Source organism: Ictalurus punctatus, chromosome 1 (genome assembly GCF_001660625.3).
Source record: "Ictalurus punctatus breed USDA103 chromosome 1, Coco_2.0, whole genome shotgun sequence".
NCBI classification, from domain to species: domain Eukaryota; kingdom Metazoa; phylum Chordata; class Actinopteri; order Siluriformes; family Ictaluridae; genus Ictalurus; species Ictalurus punctatus.
In genome coordinates, this window is record NC_030416.2 from 29869068 (window position 1) to 29887989 (window position 18922).

General features: G+C 36.6%; 1 protein-coding gene across 3 annotated transcripts in view; it reads right to left on the bottom strand.

The window, feature by feature from the left end:
* itgb1a (integrin, beta 1a) overlaps positions 1-18922 on the bottom strand; it is a 48902-nt gene that overhangs the window by 11721 nt on the left and 18259 nt on the right. For all 3 annotated transcript variants that reach the window (XM_017479698.3, XM_053683760.1, XM_017479707.3), the window contains exons 2-10: positions 9490-9556; positions 8951-9036; positions 6454-6673; positions 6151-6321; positions 3677-3915; positions 2926-3081; positions 2744-2839; positions 283-372; positions 38-178 (exon numbers count right to left, since the gene is read on the bottom strand). In XM_017479698.3, the coding sequence (XP_017335187.1) occupies positions 38-178; positions 283-372; positions 2744-2839; positions 2926-3081; positions 3677-3915; positions 6151-6321; positions 6454-6673; positions 8951-9036; positions 9490-9556 (1266 nt within the window). The remainder of the gene's footprint in view (positions 1-37; positions 179-282; positions 373-2743; positions 2840-2925; positions 3082-3676; positions 3916-6150; positions 6322-6453; positions 6674-8950; positions 9037-9489; positions 9557-18922) is intronic.

The following is an 18922-nucleotide window of genomic DNA, read 5'->3' on the forward strand; positions in this document are numbered from 1 at the left end:
CTACAGAAGCTTTTCTAATTTTTTTTAATAGTCTTACCTCATCTCCAATTGAGATGTTGGAGCATTTGCGTCCCTCCTCTCCGACACTCACTACTCCATTCTTGCAGCGGGATTGATATGTGATGGTGACTCCTTCAGGCAGCTTACTGTTCTCTAGAATCACCTCTGAAGACAAAGACTACAGGAGACAGATAAAACATAAAGGCATGAAAAGAAAAGGTCACCGAGTGCTTTACAGGTGAATAAAGACACAATTCAGAACAAGTAAGCTGATATACTCACATTGTACGCATCAATAATAAGGTTGATCACGTTGCTGGAGTTTGCGGACAATGTTCCCACTGCAGACTTTGGAATGAGGTTTTTCAATTCCTGCGGAAGACAAAAAAAACCCTGAGAAATGTGTTGGGGAGTGAACCACAGGATGGAGACAGATATAAAACACTGCAGTCTAGGACAGACAAAAAAAAAAAAAAAAAGAGCTTGTATTATAAACGACACTTTCACGTTGCAGGCAGGAATTCTAAATGGAGATTTCAGAGCACGGCAACAGCCAATTCTCGAGGTGGAAACTATTTTCAGAGTTACAGTTATGCAAAATACCAAGAGAGGCAGATTCCCACTGCTTGAGACTTCAATGAGAATCCAGTTCTCTCTAGAGATGAATATCTGATATGCACGTTATAAATGAGTTTTTGCAAATACTTTACATTAAGCTTTCCTTATTGAATATTTGCTGCATTGGTTTATATAAAAAACACTATAATCTTTATGTTTAGTGATTTTAGTGGTAAATGGTCTGCACTTAAATAGCGCTTTTTTAACCTGAGCAGTTCCAAAGCGCTTTACACTGGTTCTCCCATTCACACACACACCAATGGTAGCAGAGCTGCCATGCAAGGTGCTAGACTGCCATCGGGTGCAACTTGGGGTTCAGTGTCTTACCCAAGGACACTTCGGCATGTGGAGTCATGTGGGCCAGGAATCGAACCTCCAACCGCCAACCCTACGATTAGTGGACAACCCGCTCTACCACCTGAGCCACAGCCGCCCCATGTTACTGGGTAAGACCTTTTACCCAACTCCATGATGTTGAAAAAGTTCTGTTTAAGTGTTGATTTGATTGAACAGGGATTGCAATAATCAGGCCTGGTTGTGTCTAGTCCAGCTGAACCCCATTATCAATGCAGTTTCATAGATTTTTAGGAATTAGTAACTGCAGGGGAAAATACATTTTCACTCAGACCCAGTTGCTATTGGATAACTTTTTTGCTTCAATAAATAACATTATCATTTAAAAACTGTATTTTTTATTTACTCTGGTTGCCTTTGTTTCATCTTAGATTTTGTTTTAATTTCTGAAACAATTTAGTATGAGAGATACACAAAAACAGAAGCAATCAGGGCAAATACTTTTTCACAGCACTGTAAAACATTGGATAAGAATGTTTATCCAATCCATGACTAAAAATAAAGTCCAAAATAAAGCAAATTAGCAGTAATTATATTACAGCATGTTCCTAAATGCTGATAAGTACTGAACTCCAGGTGTAAACTTGCTTTTCAGTCTCAGTTCTGATTAATTAACTCTGATTAATTCTGATGTTTTGGTCACGGCAGGCTTCATTTTACTCACTGATGGGATATGTTATGTGATGGCTGTACTGACGGCTTATTTATGCTGGTGTTGATTATTTGGCATATTTAGTTCATTATGTAACCCCCCCCCCCACAATTACTACAAGTTTACATCAATTAAAACATTAATACGAGTTTTACTTATGTTGTTAATGGTTCCTATTGTGTATATTAATGCTTTCCTATTGTGTATTAATGTTTGTCAATGTTAACTAATGTGTTAAATAATGCCACTAAAGGAAACCTTAATCTAAAATACAGCACTACAGAGTATTTTTTAATCAGAATTTTGGTAAATTCCATAAAAACTGCAAGGGAGAAAGTCATCAGAACATGAGAACGCAGACAGAGGTCATAAGCATGCGTTTATAAACTTCAAAAAGATGGACTTTTCCCAAGCCAATGATGATTTCAACTCGCGGGGGGGGGAGTAAAATAAACCGACATCAAACATCTACAAAGCACATAGAGTACTATGCAAAAGTTTTAGGCACATGCAAAGAAATGCTGTAGAACAAAGATGCCTTCAAAATAATGAAATGAAATGATTCTAGATTAAAGTAAAACACAGTAAAGAGCAATAAACAGTAGTAAATTAAACATTTACATTTATTCATTTAGCAGATGCTTTTATTCAAAGTGACTTACAAATGAAACAAAGGCAATACTTGGTGTGACAAAAAAATGTAAATAGTAGTCTCCGGTACAGTTAGTGCAGTTTTATAAGGAAATGAGCTGTAAGTTTTATTGAGCATCGTACAGAACCAGCCACGGTTCTTCTGGAGACTTTTCTGTCGCACTCGCTTCTTATTTTTGCAGCAAAACCCAGCAGCCTTCATTGTGTTTTTTGTCTGAAAAGTGCTCTCATGTAATATACTGGTTTCTTTACTTATATACAAACATTTAATCTTACAGAAAACTAATGTTTAAGAATCTGAACTGTTTTTGTACTGACTCGATAATGTAGAAGTCATAAAATAAAAAAATCTATAACAAAGTTTGTATTAAAAAAAAAAAAACAGGGTGCCTAAAACTTTTGCACAGTACTGCACACGCACACGCACACACACAGCTTAGTGAATGAAGGAAGAAGGAGGAAGCCTACTTTATAAACAGGCTGAAATTCCTCTGTGACAGCGAAGATGGTCTGGATGTTGTTTTCACTCAGTTTCTGCACCAGATGTGCTATCGAAGGGTAATCCTGCAATAAGCCAATAACTCAATGAATGAATACACAGTGATCTGAAAATCATCAAGCGTGCAATGAATCCTTCACACAGTACATACATAATGGTGGCTCATGGTGTACATGTTGTTTTCCAGGTGACATTTTCCATCATTAGGAAGCACAATTCCACCCAGTTTTCCATCTCCAGCAAAGTGGAAACCTGCATCCGTAGAAAACACCAGCAAACGAGTGACATTTCTCCAGCCAATGTGGTCCTGAGAAAGAGAGAAAGTAAAAAAAAAAATAAATAAATAAATAACCACATCCAACAAAACTTTATCACTGTGCAAACGTTCTATTAAACACTCTTCAAGACTCTTACTGAGAGACCTCTTTCAAAACCAACAAACCTTTCTATTAAATATATTCACACAAACATCAAATACGTTTTCCTCTCCCAAAACCAACAAACCAGCTATAATTTATCTCTATGTTTATCATTCTTTCTCATCAAGTTGGAGGCCAAATGAATAACTTATTCATTCATCAAATATACACTGCACATTAAAATTTTTTTGAACACAAAGAGGTTTCTTAAATTATGTATTTGAACTTTGTTTATCTACCAAAATTGGGTAAAGAAAAAATAACATGTTCAATCAAATAGCTAAATCTTTGTATTTCTGGTTACAAGTCCCAAATTAAAGTAATCCATTTAGATCTATTTTTAATCAATTAAATACATAGTCACAAATTCGATTTTTCTAATTCTAGAGTATTTCACTTGAACTCATGTTAATGAAACTTTTGTCTGGGAATGTTAGAGTATTAGTGGAAAAAAAAAATGTTAGGACCAAAGACCACACTCACCCCACACACAGCGACTTGCATGATGGCGTCGAACCCGCCCTCTGGAGAGTCCAGATTTCCTGAGATCTGCTGCTGACCCACCAGTGTGTTGAACTGCTTGCCGTTGCTGGTGAGTTTCAGCACGTTCTTGTAGCTGAAGGGACTTGTGCAGTTCTGGTCCCCAGTGCAGGGGTTCAGAAGCTTGGCAGGGGTGGTGCTGATGTAGGGCATGACCGTCTTCTCCACAAACGAGCCAAAACCTGACAAAGAAATGCAGAAATAGACCTGATGAAACATTTAGCACACACATACAAGGTCAGTCAAATGTTTTTAAATACACTGTACATTTTGGGTTCGGGTTAAATACCCTAGTATTAAATCTGTGAAAGTGAACATTGTGACTTTCTTCTATTGGAAAAACATCTAACTGGAAAGACAGATCTGGATCACTCTAATTAGGCACTTGTAGCACAAAACATGCATTTATCTTGAAATGAAATCAACATTGTGTAATTTAAGCTTACAGTAACTTTCACCAATAAAGTGCAATTTTTTATTAATAATGCTCTCATTTATGGTCTCATTAGAATCTGAGAGAAGACGACCAAGACACAAAGATTTAGCTATTTGATAAAACACTGAAATTAATTACATTTCCTTTTTATTTAATTGTAAATAGTAAAAACTGTAATTAAATCTATAAAAAAATATATATTTATAAAAAAAAAACCCTCTCTAAATGTTCAAAAATGTTGATTAAACAAGTGCAAGTACTACATACGCTAACAGTTCCAAAAATAAGATAAAATTAATAATCTTTATTTTTTTTGCATTTCTGCCTAATTAGTGCATTTAGGGAGATCTTCCTCCAAAAATAGTATTAATCCAGGCTTGCATTAATTAATCATCTAAACTCCCAGGATCCCGATTCACATTCCTCACTCTCTACAAAACGTTTCCTGTTAGTTTCATTGTTTTACCTTACAAGAGTGCCGTTATATTGAATATCAGTATTAAGCTAAAAAGAAGCAGCTGTGATTCACTGTAGATATTGTTTAACATTTCTATAAGCAAGAAATTAGTATTGAGTAAGTGATGTTTTGGACACAATGCGGCCAAATGTTCCATCCACACACACACACACACACACACACACACATATATATATATATATATATATATATATATATATATATATATATATATATATATATATATATATATATATATATATATTTGAACATTTACACTAGGGTGTCATATTACAGCAAACCAGCAACTCCATTTCCCAGACGGCACCACAAATTACAAACATGGCCGAAGATGACTACAACCCAATTCACAGTAGTAGGTGAAGTCTTAAGGCTAATCATGGTCAGAGCACTGATTTATTATTAAATCATGGTTAGTGAGACAACATGTTAAGAGTTTTCAACCAGGTTTTAAATTACATTTAGCTTATTTGTAATTCAAATCACAAATTGATTATTTGTGACAACTCTAATAACAAAACAAATAGTGAAATTCCCCAGATTTTCCTGTTTGCTGACAGAGAAACCTACACAGATCAGGTTTATTCAGCACTCACCATGTGTTCATTAGGTAAGGTGCCTCTGTGTTTATTCATCTGGATGCTGTTAGTAGATTATCAGAGGAAATGGTCACTAAAATAGCTGTAATAAGTGCTTTTGTTAGTAAATACAATCCCTATACATTTCTATTATATGCTAACAGTTAGATAGAGACTATATATTACAGACCATAATACCCACAAGGTACTTAGATGAATTTTTATTACAAGATCAATATTTTTTTTTCCATCCTAAGCCTCTTTGCTGTAATATAAAGGCAAATGTGTTAAATGTCACAACAGCCTCCTCTTTCTTTCTGTTTTCCTGCTGCTACAGCTTTGCTCTGAACTCTCCCCTGGTTACTGTTCACATTCACATTAGTTCCTTGTTGTAGCTTGTTTCATAAATATTTTTTGCATCATATGTTTGTAAAGTGATTCATACTGAAGCACTCATGTTTGTTTTTCCCCTCCTGATGTTTCTCCAAATGCATTTCTGGATATTTTCTGGTCTAGACATGTGTACTGCTTTGAATACAAATGAGGATTTGTTTTTGATTAATTTGTCTGCCTGTATTCTGACTCGGGTGCGAGATCTTTTCATTGATGTCTGGAAATGGAAAAACATATATCTTTATAATTTATTTAATAGTTTTCACCTGCCAAAAATGCAAACAAAAACAGCTTTTCATTTACTGTTGGCTCTCATGTTGATCTGTGATACCATACAGACAAGAGGTAGTTTTTTTTTTAAGAAATATATTTTGCTTATGCAAAAAAATAAAAAAAAATAAAAAAATAAAAAAAATCACCAAATATTACAAAAATCTAAATTAACGTCACCTTTAAGTTCAATGATCATTTTCACCAAAAGTAAATATAAAAAATTATTTAAAAGCAACAATTCTCAAACTTCAAAACACACCAATTCTGAAGTCTGATGTGATCTTCGACATCTCCAGCATCAGGCTGGTGCCCAAGTTTTTGACATTTTCCAGATCGTCTTTCATGGAGTAGGACAGGTCCATAAGGTAGTACAGGTCAATAGGATAGTCCTCTGCCCTTTTAAACTTTAGATCAATTGTTTGTGGTTCTCCTACACAAAGAGAAACATTCATATTCAGCCACAAGCACAACCATTCACTCTGTACTGTATTATATGTATGAGCTTTAATCACAGAATTACAGATTTACATAATGAAATCTGGATTAGAGTTGAAACACACACCGGATCTCAGGCTGACCGCAAGTTTCTGGGGCTGGATCTGTGTGATGTCCTCAGGTTTGAGTTTCTCGCCTCCTTTCTTGCGGTTGGTCACGGGTTTGTCCTTGAGGATTTTCAGGCTCCCTTGAGGGTTTTCAATCTTGAGCACCGAACATCCTCTCTTCTTTAAGGACTCGAGCTCGTCACAGCGTGCCGACGTGGGCTCGCCCTGCTTCAGGAACTCCTGAAAGGCGAGAATTGTAAGTAAACAAGTGTAATCTACACTGAGAATGAATCAAAGAATCAGAGTCAATGAATCGATTAATAAATCAATCAGTAATATTCTTAAAAGTTTGACACAGAGACTGCTTTGGAATTTTTGTTGTGACATTTTGTGTTAGAAAATACTCTGAATCTCAATTTCCCACTTTATTTGTCACGCTTTCAACAGAGAAGTAAAAGTGGAATGATAGCGTACAATTTCTACAAGGTAATCATTTTCTGAAAAAACAAAATCCTTCAGATGCAAAAAAGACACATTATGTCCAATAATTTGATAAAACAGCAGCAATGATAATGCACTGATTTTTACTGAATCATCCAATTTTGAATTTTTCAAAATCACTAAAGACACTGAATTTTTAAAAAAATGAATAAATACACTGACCTTTAAATTAGCAAGTTGTCATATTAATACATAAAAAAAAACCTCACACATGAAACCTGTAAATATAGTTTCTATACGTCATGGAATTAAATAAAGACTGATCTGTGTCAAAGGGATCTGTCTTTATTTCCACAATCCCGCTTTATCTTATTTATTAAAATAGTATTAACTATAAAAAAAATGAGTAATGAAACGTAACCAAGCAAGAAAATGGAGCCACCGATTAGAAATACATACAGTATGTTGTAATTAATAAAACTATACAGTACCTGGAATAAAGTTCTTAAAATCAAAGTGTTCTTAAAAACACTGACATAAAATGGAAACAATTTAAAAAAAAAATTCTACCGATGTAATTACTGTCCAAAAAGGTAGGATTAATGCAATATAAACTGACAACAATATTTTACCGATACTAGCTCTTCTGATTTATGCACAAAATGGCTCACACTCTGAAAAAGCAAGAAAAAAGAGAAGATATGCAAAATACATGGCAAGCATTTGTAAACAAGTCTACAAACTTGTTTACTCCCAAGTTATGCATCATGTAGAATACAGAATATATAAAATCTCCTACTGGTCGAGGTATTTAATGAACGACACGTCACACGTTTTAACGGTTTATAGTTAGAGTTAATGTTCGAGAGACAAATTAGTTTCTGTTCTTACAGTGAAGTAAGTAAGTACATGCTGTCGAATGACACAACTGTAGAATTAGGGATGGAGTACTGCGTCAATTCAATTCAATTCAATTTGTATAGCACTTTAAACAACGGACATTGGAACAAAGCAGCTTTACAGAAATCAATATAAATATAAATTGTATAAATGTACTATGTGACCAATATACTGCTTAGTAGTTAGCACATTCGCCTTGCACCTCCAGGGTTGGGGGTTTGATTCCCACCTCTGCCCTGTGTGCGCAGAGTTTACATGTTCTCCCCGTGCTTTGGGGGTTTCGTCTGGGTACTCCGGTTTCCTCCCCCAGTCCAAAGACATGCATTGTAGATTGTAGGCTGACTGGCATTTACAAACTATCTGTAGTGTGTGAATGTGTGACTGCGATGGGTTCGCACCCTGTCCAGGGTGTCCCCTGCCTTGTGCTCAGAGTTCCCTTAGAGAGGCTTCAGGCTTCCCGTGAGCCCGTGTAGGATAAGCGATACAGAAAATGGGTGGATTTCTGTAGCATATATAGCTATAAAGCATTGGTTTCTGTTTATGTTTGTATAAATAAAGGCTAACAAGGACCTTAACTAAATATCCCAAAAAAACAATAAGAAATGTCCTCCAACCAATCTATACTACTTTACTTCATAGTAACAATGAATATAGCTGTATGTACTAGCTTCTAGTAAGTTATACAGCTTCTGTGCTCTGACACGTGCAATAGCCGGGCTTCGTATTTCTGCTCAGAATCTGCGTCACTATGTCTGGTACAGCGGCAAGTCGGCCCTGCAGCTCAGAGCACATTTTTTTCATTAAGTGTAGCAGACATGGAGCGCACAAGTCACTGTGCTTGGTGTTCTCAATTCTGCCCTTAAACCACATAAATCTCGAGCGCTACTGGAACATTCAGTTCAACCACCAAACACCTGAAGAATGGAGCAGGCTTGGGAAGAAGAGTCGATTCAGACACTGAGATCATCTGTTTATAAAATCTCCATTTTTCACAATGTTCACTGATTTATTCACTGTCTGGAACAAGTAGGATGTGGAGATGATTTGTGTGTCTATGTGACTCATGAACAATGCTTCATGCAGTACCAAGCAAGAATTTCTGTTTCCCATAACGATTTTCAAACATCTGTGAAAAATGTATGAGTCAGATAAACCGAACATGTGAGCAGTACTTACTGTATCTGTGCACCACCCACACTTGGCCCCTACTTGGATGCAGTCACCGCAGGACTCGGCGTTAGCCTTGATGCACTCGTTCCCCTCTGCGGAAAATAAAAGCAGCGTGGATGAGTTTCAACAACTGTTGTCATGCAGGGAAAGAAACTCTCTGGCACTGAGCACTGCCTCTCTCGCGTCCTTTCATTCAGGACTCTGTGGTCCTTAGTAATTAGAGCTAGAGAGAGACTGGGATGTGTTTCCATTACGTTAGGATACTTCGGATTTCATCTGGATAATGACATTTAAAGGCAAGCACTCTTACACACACACACACACACACACACACACACACACACACACACACACACACACACACAGAGAGAGAGAGAGAGAGAGAGAGAGAGAGAGAGAGAGAGAGAGAGAGATGGTTTGGGAGAGACCATTATAAACTCCAGTTTAATCATTGTGTCGGAATTAAAGTAAAATTGCATGAAATAGAATGTTACACAACTTCAGCCTTCAGACTTTATTAATTTAAGATTAAGTGAGAGAGTTACCTGGCTGGGCGCTGCTGTAGGATATGACTCCTAACAACGCTGATATAAAAAGTAGTTTAAGGTCCATCTGAAACAAGTGAAGAAAAAGAAAAATGTAAGTATACAGCAGCTATACAAATCATATAAGTTATCTTGGAGAAATAATAATGATACATGGATGGATGGACCTAAACTTAAAAAAAACAAAAAAACAAAAACAACCACCAAAAAAAAAACCCTTTATTGATCTCAAGTGGGGAAAAGTAGGCACGACAATAGCTGAAGGACTCAGGACTTTAAATACGCAGAAAAAATAAACTAATTACACACATACAGGGCAACCACATCAGACGCCTGTTTCACCAAGCTGGTTAAGGTGGCTACCCCGGTAAGTTTGAGTTTAGTTTTGTTTTTTGTATCAACAAGGTGGATTGGTTTGTAGCAGGTTTCATCTACACGGTAACTTACGCTCCACGGCTAACGTGCTCAAGAGCAGATTTTATTCTGGGTAAGAAAACTCTAACCCAACTTGGACCAATCAGCTGCAAGCAAAGTGATATAAATCTGACGTGTGCAAGTTAACCCTTTAGAGTTTGCTCTGGCTTTTCCTGATGACCATCTGTACGAAAGATTTTGGGCTATGATATGGTATAGTTTATCTCTTACCAGCAAATAAATAAATAAATAAATCTGACATGCCGAAGCCACTCTTACTGTACCGCAACCTGTATGTCATGTTGTGGTTCTTTGCGAGTGGTACATGTCATGCGGTGGCATTATTCCTGTCCTAATATATTTTCACGAATCGATATTTTATTAATATTTAATTTAAAAATAGTACATTTCTATTAAATGAAATGACATGAAATATGTTGGAGTTATACGTTGTCAATCCATACATTCTCATTGTGAGCCTGTAAAAGTAATCTTAAGCATTTACACAATCGGCAATTGCTGAAACGGTGTTGCTTTCTGTGGTTAGTGTAGGCTTAAACTCCTCATGTTTCCGCATAATAATTTCTTGCTTTTCAACCAGAAGTATGCACACCTGCTTTTTCCATGTTGAACGCTATTGGCTGTTTGCTGCAAACATCTGGCTTTTATGTGCAAGTGCACGCTAAGTAAACCTTGATGCAGGGTTAAATCCTGGGTTGACTGAGAAAGTTGAAAACCAGTGTCATGAAACCTGTTAACCTTAATTAACTCGGGTCGGATTTGTTTGGTTTTGTCAACTCAAAACGTACTCTACAACTCTGAATTTGTTTAACTTGCTTCGTAAAACAGGCCTCTGTGCAGAAACACATCCCTGACTGAAACATTAACGTTCAGCATGTGTAGGATGTGAGGTTATGGCTTGATGGAAAATGCAAGTGAACATATCTAATATTCTAGCATTTCTCATATTTTCTTCAGCAAACCAGAACATTCAAGGTACATTACGGTAATAATGCAGATCCACAGAGAGTGGACTGTTTACTGACACAAAATGTTAGACAAAATGTTAAATGAGTTAACAACTACATAAATCAAGTAATTGATCTTCGATTGATAATGTTAATAATAATAATAAATAAGACAAATGTTCTAATAAGCTTATTTGAATAGGCCATGTTAAACAAATATCTATTTCATTCAGATTTAACAACACTTACAGACTTTGTTTTTCTAACTTCCTGCAGTTCATTTAGTCAATTCATTCATTTTCTACCAAAAATGAGAATATGAATGTTTAAAAAAAAAACAAAAACAAAAAAACAAACACCTGTTTAAATTTCTAACCGGAAGGACCTGAATAATGTTAAAGGTGAAATGCTATTATCAAGTTTTGCTCTTAATGTGATTTATAGTTTTGTTATTTAGAGTTTGCATTATTATTTTTCAACACATTATTATTTATTACACAACAAAATGTAATAATGCATTAAATGGTCTGCACTTATATAGCGCTTTTATCCAAAGCGCTTTACACTGTGTCTCATTCACCCATTCACTCACACATCAATGGTAGCAGAGCTGCCATGCAAGGTGCTAACTTGCCATTGGGTGCAACTTGGGGTTCAGTGTCTTGCCCAAGAACACTTCGGCATGTGGAGTCACGTGGGCAGGGAATCGAACCGCCAACCATACGATTAGTGGACAACCCGCTCTACCACCTGATTCACAGCCGCATTAGTAGGCTATTTGGCACAATTTCTAAATGGCAAGATTTTTGCCTAAGGAAATGAGAGACTGTACATTTTCTGTGTTTCTGAGAGGCGTTATTGTAATCAGCACTGTTGTAGTTATGTTTATATTAAATAGAAATAGCATTGATTCCACGGCCAGTATTACTTACTATCGGGCCAATCATATATTGGTGATTCTGTAATAAAACTACCATGAAATATCACAGAATTGCTTGTAGTGCATTGTAAGATAACATAAGCATAAAGCATATTATATATTTTATAATATATAACACATGAAGTACATCATATTGTAATAACAGTAACCAAGTTACCATAATAACAAGAAGTAGCTAAGTATTTAGCAATATTATATTGGACTTACAGTTCTTTTATTTTAAACTGTGTAATCAAACTTAAAATAATAATAAAATTTAAATAAAAAACCTGCGGTTTTGTATAAGCCATGTTGACAACTATGCAGTTCTTTCTGCTGGGTAGTCAAGAGTTTGAGCACTTTGACTGTGGTTATGGTACATGGCCATATTAAATTTAATCTATTCAAATAATTCATTTTAAAGCTTAGAAGGTAAAAACAATATTGGATCAGTATTGGTCGATATTCAAAGTTTCCGTATAGGTATCGTAAAAAAAAAAGTGGCCACGAACCATCTCTATTCTTAAATAGAGTTATGAAATAACTGAAGATTTGAAGACCAGAGCTAGAAATTCCCATCGGCCTATTTCCTACTCAAGATGCAAACCCAAGTTCCCACATGACTCTTCACATCATCAAGGTGTGGTCAGAGCACTCACTGGATACTAGAAGGAAGTTTTAACCAGTAAAATAATTTATGTGCGGTATACATGTAAAAGAGAATATAAACGTGTCATTCACTGCAGGCTCACTCAATAAACAGAATGGGAACAATGAAATGCTTTCAAACTTAAATTTTGAAAATCCTGAATATCGCACCTTTTAACAAAACTACAAAATGAACTGTGTTTAATGAACAAACTGTAGTGCGCATTGGTCAGTGTCAGTTCAGAGATAACCTAATAGTCAGTTCATAAACAGCTACAGCACTTTGCTTCCAGGTCAGAGGTGAGTTTTACAGTATAATGGATAGAACTCACGCTTCTAAACCTTCACTTAGCAGCACTGCTTTTCTATTCTGAGTTTTAGAGGAACCAGGGCTGATTTCACTGCTGCTTCTTCTTTTTTTTTTTACATGACATTTGAGCCAAGAGCCTAGAGTCAAAAGACTCTAGGCTCTTTCCTCCGCCTGAAATAGTTCACTCTTTTTTAGCACCAACACGTCACTATGGGATTAAAACATGCGGTGCTGGAATAATTTACGTTATCTGGCTAGAATTTTCTGTTTTGCAGATTTTTCCTGCTGCTCCAAAGAACTCGAAAGACTCCAAAGAACCACACTGAGAGCCATTATCTTCAAATGGAAAAGCTCAGCACAGTAGTGAACCTCCCCAGAAGTGACAGTCCTTCCAAAATTCCTCCAAGAGCACAGGAACGACTCATCGAGGAAGTCACAAAAGAGCCACTAACATCAAAGACCTGTAGGCCTCTCTTGAGTCAATAAAAGTCACTGTTCATGACTCCACTATCAGAAAGACACTGGGCAAAAATGGCATTCATGGAAGAGTGGTTAGGTGAAAACCACTGCTAACCCAGAAGAACATTAAGGCTTTTCTGATTTTTGCCTACACAGACCTTGATGATCTGCTGTCAGAGAAACACTGTGGGTTACACAGACATGCAACAGAGTGGTACAACACAGAACTACACAGGGGTGTAAATAATTGTCCACGGGGGTGCTGTGCAAATGGACAATAACTCCTACACAGTTGTGCAAAGCAGCAATTCTGCTTAATAAGGGTTACAAAAACTCAAACTGTTCAGCTTCACCTATTAAATACTAAAAAGTAGCCGAAAAGTAGTGCTACTATACAGGATTTTTTTATTCAGTTTTAGAGAAGCAATGTGGAAAAGCAGAGTCGAGGTGGAAGTGCCAGAGTAAGGTGTTTTTTTTGTTGGTTTATTTAATAATGTGGGAGTTGGCATGTTAGGGGTTAGTTAATTGCACACGGAAGAGGTGGATCTTTAGCCGTTTCGTGATAGATTCTGCGGGCCGGATTGAGGTTGGAAGTTCAATCCACCACTGAAGGACAGTTAGTTTGAAGGTTCTGGAAAGGGACTTTGAGCCATGCTGAGTAGACTTTCACACATTCTGCCTCAAACCAATCAATGTTTTAGTACAAAATGGCTGGCACAGCCCCAACATATTTTAGTAGACAGCTCTATGCTGGAAAAAGTGCTCATAATTTACAACACACCACCAAAAAGACAGGGTGTGTGGTACAGACAAACCCCAGATGGGATTTGGCTCAAACTCAGACACACTTTGTCTGATCTTTTATAGACTTGACACACCATAAACAAGGGTACTTCCTGTCAAACAGTTCTTTACAAGAACCCCTAATGTTGGTATAATTCTACATCTACAGATCTGCAGCTGAAAGCAAAGATCTGGAAATCGTCACTGATAAATATTAAGAAGCAACAGGTTTTGATAATCAATAATGTTAGTTAAGTAAGAAATATAACTGTTATAGGTAAATGATCAAAGCAGACTGACTGTTATTCAATTACATTTTATTTGTATAGCGCTTTTAACAGTGGACAGTGTCACAAAGCAGCTTTACAGAAATACATAAATTCCCGATATAAATTTAAAATGTATAAATGTATCCCTGCTACAAGCCCAAAGTTGATTACTTTCCAATTATTGTTTTATTCCATTTACACCACAGCATTTTGGCAAGGCTTACATTTAGTAGCTATTAAAAAACATCCCACTTTTTATCCATTTATAATAACATTTCATGATGCGGAATGTCCTGTGTCAGAAATTTAACCTCTTTACCTCCGACTGTCATAAACATTGGTTCGGTTTTGAGATGAATGTGACTTCATTCTAGGGCTGCAACTAACAATTATTTTCATAATCGATTAGTTGGCCGATTATTTTTTTTTTCGATTAATCAGGTGAGGGCGGGGCAAGCTTTCAGTACCATTTTTTTGTTTATTTAAAATAAAATCCACAAACTGAGTGTTACAAATATAAACTTCAGGTTAAATCTTTACACAACTGTTTTTCCCAAAACGGAAAAGAACCCAATACACACACACACACACCTATATATAAAACTTATTTTATAGTATTAATGCATTATTTTTTAAGGGATGCACAAAAAGCACCCAATTAAACTACAGTCCTAAATGAATAATAAAAACTCACTTTCCACCTTGTGGTTTCTGTTACTCACTGCCTTTAGACATGTTTTACTTGTGTTTACTTACTCGCGCTACACTCTATATACCGCGCATGATCAGCGACACGGCCTCATCACTAACACATCACTTCCGTTATAATAAACGACAGAATTTACACTGCAAGCGCACAAATACAGCATTTAATGACGATAAACTTAAATTAAACTAAACCTTTTAAGCAGCTTGCACCAGTTTCCCCTGCCCCTTACACACAGTGGAGCATTTTGGATATAAACATAAGTTTGTCCTCGTGCGTCAGTTTGATTTCCACAGTGTTTAAAATGCTCCCCTTAGAGGACTTGGAGGTTACACACTTTCTTTCTCACTCACGTGACGATTTCACCTCCGTCTAATGGAGACTGGGGTCATGTTGGGAATAAAAGGTAACGCTGACAGAAAGTAAACTAAAGAAAGTCATTATCGGTGACTCGGGTGTCTGCTAATGCTAGCGCGCATATGACGTCATGCGCTATCGTGGCTTATACTTCCGGTTAGTAAAAAAATCTGCTAGTGTTATGTGTTATACACACTAGATGGTAGTGCAGAGTGCATAGTACTTCATTTGGAACACAACTTTAGTATTTACTCCCCAAAGTTTGTTTTCTGTACAGAAGTAACGGTGCCGCACAGAGACCGACTAATCCATAATGAGATTTGTTGACAACATTTTTCATTATCGATTATTACCAATAAGTTGCTGCAGCTCTACTTCATTCTCAACCATAGACTTACATTAAAATAAAGCTGTTATAGTTTATCAAAAAACAAAATCAGCACAAATGAATGACAAGTTTTATTCCATTTCTGTTTTTTTTGATAGGGTACCACCTTCATAGAAGTCTACAAGTCAATGCAAACGTTATATTTGCTAATTTTATCCACCAACTGATATGTTAATTAGAGCCTAGTTAAAACACACATTACTAAATCCCCTAAATTGGCAAATGTGTTCCCCATGAGCTAAAAGCCTTGTGCCAGGTCTCTCCTTACTTGAAACTTTTTTTTATCATTTATGTTGAATGTGTACTTTTTATAATGCCATGAAATAAGAATAATAACAAGACTTTATAGCATTTGTTGCTGGATCAAGATCAATTTACATGCTGTTTCTCATACACAGGGTACACTTTGGGCCTCAGCGTTTATAGATAGCCACTCAAGTATATTTGTCCCATTTTAGAAACGCTTCACACTTCAGTTCTAAAAAGGAAGGAAAGAGGGACAGGAGAGGGGTGAGTGGAGCAGAGCAGCAGTAACAGAAACCAAGGACAGACAAAGCTGTTAAAGTTGCTCCATTCTTGCTAAATGTTCCATCATTGTTTAACACTCTACAAGTGTGGTTGCTAGTAACTTTCACTTATATAACACTCACACACACTTCCACATCTCATACCATTACTCAAACCACAACTAGCTACTGGCCCAACACCCAGGTTTACATCAGATGTGTGTGAAACACTGCTGTGAATCTGCAAAATGTTTCAAAGGTTCTGCATCAAGTTTCATTTTAGCATGCAACGTGTAATGTGTAGTAGAGAATCATGCTAGTCCTGTCATGGCCCCAAAACACTTAACTGGACATATGAACCCTGTGCCATAAATAATTTAGAAACACATGCATTAGGGACATCTGTTTGCCATTACTTCCTCACCCCCGCCTTCTAAACACAAACTGCTCAATGGCCATTTCTCAGATGAATCAGCCGGTCAGAATGACCATGAGCTCAATACACAGATGGCTCTGCTTCCAGGTAAAGGATTATTGATTTCTGCTGCATATGGGGCTTGGCGATGATGCAGGCTGATTCATTTGCCGTTTTAGGCTTCTTAAACCAGAGTTATATAAACACATTAACTGGTTTCACCTCAGAAGCACTCTGCTTGAACATTTGTATGCATGAAATAATGCAGATACAGGTCAAGAGCTTCAGTTCATATCAAAACATCAGAATGAGAAAACAACAAATGCTCATATCAAACATCAGAATGAGAAAAAAACAAATGTGATCTCACTGACTCTGGCTGTGGTTGTTGGTGCCTGATGGGCTGGTTTGAGTATTTCAGAAACTGCTGATCTCACACATGTGTCTCTAGAGTTTATACAGAATGGTGTGGAAAAGAAAAAAAGAAAGCAAAAAAAAAAAACACACTCAGTGACCCTTGTTGATGAGAGAGGTCAAAGGAAACTGGCCAGACTGCTTTGAGCTAACCGTAGCATTCCTGTAACTCAAATAACCACTCTTTACAATCATGATGAGCAGAAAAGCATCTCAGAATCTGAGGCTACAGTGTGCACAGAATCACTGAAACTAGGAAGTTTATGATTGGAAAAACCCAGGTGATTTTGCATTGAGTTTACTTCATATGTAAATCCATATGAACACAATTTTGTCTATTTGGTAATTAACTTCTGGCAACAATTTTGCTGATGTACTACAGTGCTGTGAACAAGTATTTGCCACCATCCTGATTTCTTCTGTTTTTGTGTATCTCTCAGACCAAATTGTTTCAGAAATTAAAACACAAATATAAGATAAAACAAAGGCAACCTGAGTAAACACAATATACAGTTTTAAACGATGATGTTATGTATTGGAGCAAAAAAAAAGTTATCCAATAGCAACTGGGCCTGTGTGAAAATGTATTTGCCCTCGTAGTTACTAATTCCCCAAATCTATAAAACTGCATTCATAATGGGGTTCAGCTGGACTAGACACAACCAGGCCTGATTACTGCATTTAAACAAGACAACAGAGTACAAGAACAGACTATGGAACAGAACAGAAGAGAAAGTATGTGGTGTTTGTGTGTGTTATTATGTTTGTGTGTCCATGTGTGTGCGCGCGCGCACGTGTCGTGCCTCTGACGCGCGCTTCTTCCCCCTCTTTGGGCATAATCTTCCAGGACTGAGCTGCTATAATAGTGAGCCACATGACTCGTGACCTCATCATACATGATATAAACTAATTATTAAAACTATATATATTCATTAATATTTAACAGTAATGGAGGAATGCCACTGAATGTAGCGAAGCAAAAGCACATTTCTGTGATTAAAAATTTAATTGAGCAAGAATATAAGTATGACCTACTCTTTTTTTTTTTTTCTTTTTTCAGTCAAGTTACTCAAGTAAATGCAACGAAGTAAATGTAGAGGTTTACTAACCACCGCTGGTGGTGGAAGCGTGATGTTGTGGGGATGCTTTGCTGCTTCAGAGCCTGGGCAACTTGTAATAGTTGAGGGAAACATGAATTCTGCTCTCTACCAGAAAATCCTAAAAGAGAATGTCCGGTCTTCAGTCTGTAAGTTGAAACTCAAGCGCAACTGCATTACGCAGCAAGACAATGATCCAAAGCATAGGAGTAAATCCTAGTCCTAGAAGTACGTGAAACACTGATCTCCAGTTATCAGAAACGTTTGGTTGCAGTTATTGCTGTTAAAGTGGCACAACCAGATTTTAAGTTTAATGTCCGTCAAACATGAGTACAACTAAAAGGTCTTATTTATCAACAAATATCACTGTGAAAGACTTGTTCGCCAATTCAAGTATTTTTCTGCAACACAAATTTTGAAAAAAGCCGGAGGAAAATCAACAATCACAAAAAAATTCTGTAGAACCCTGTACGGTCTGTATATATTATTAAAACAAATTATATTTGAATCAAATAAATTCAATGCATCACTTTTTCAGATTATGGTCATAAACGATTCAAAATGCTGTCTTCCTTATATTCATACGTATAAAATTGAATCTTATTCTTACATAACACAAAAGGGTTTTCTCTTTTTCACACATCTACCCCTATTTAATATTCACCAAAGGAAATGTCTTTCAGACACTCTGAAGTCCATCAGCGCAGCATTTTACCACAGAAGCCACTGAAACTAAGACAAAGGAATAATATAAAAGAAAAGATGCAACGCATTTTTAAA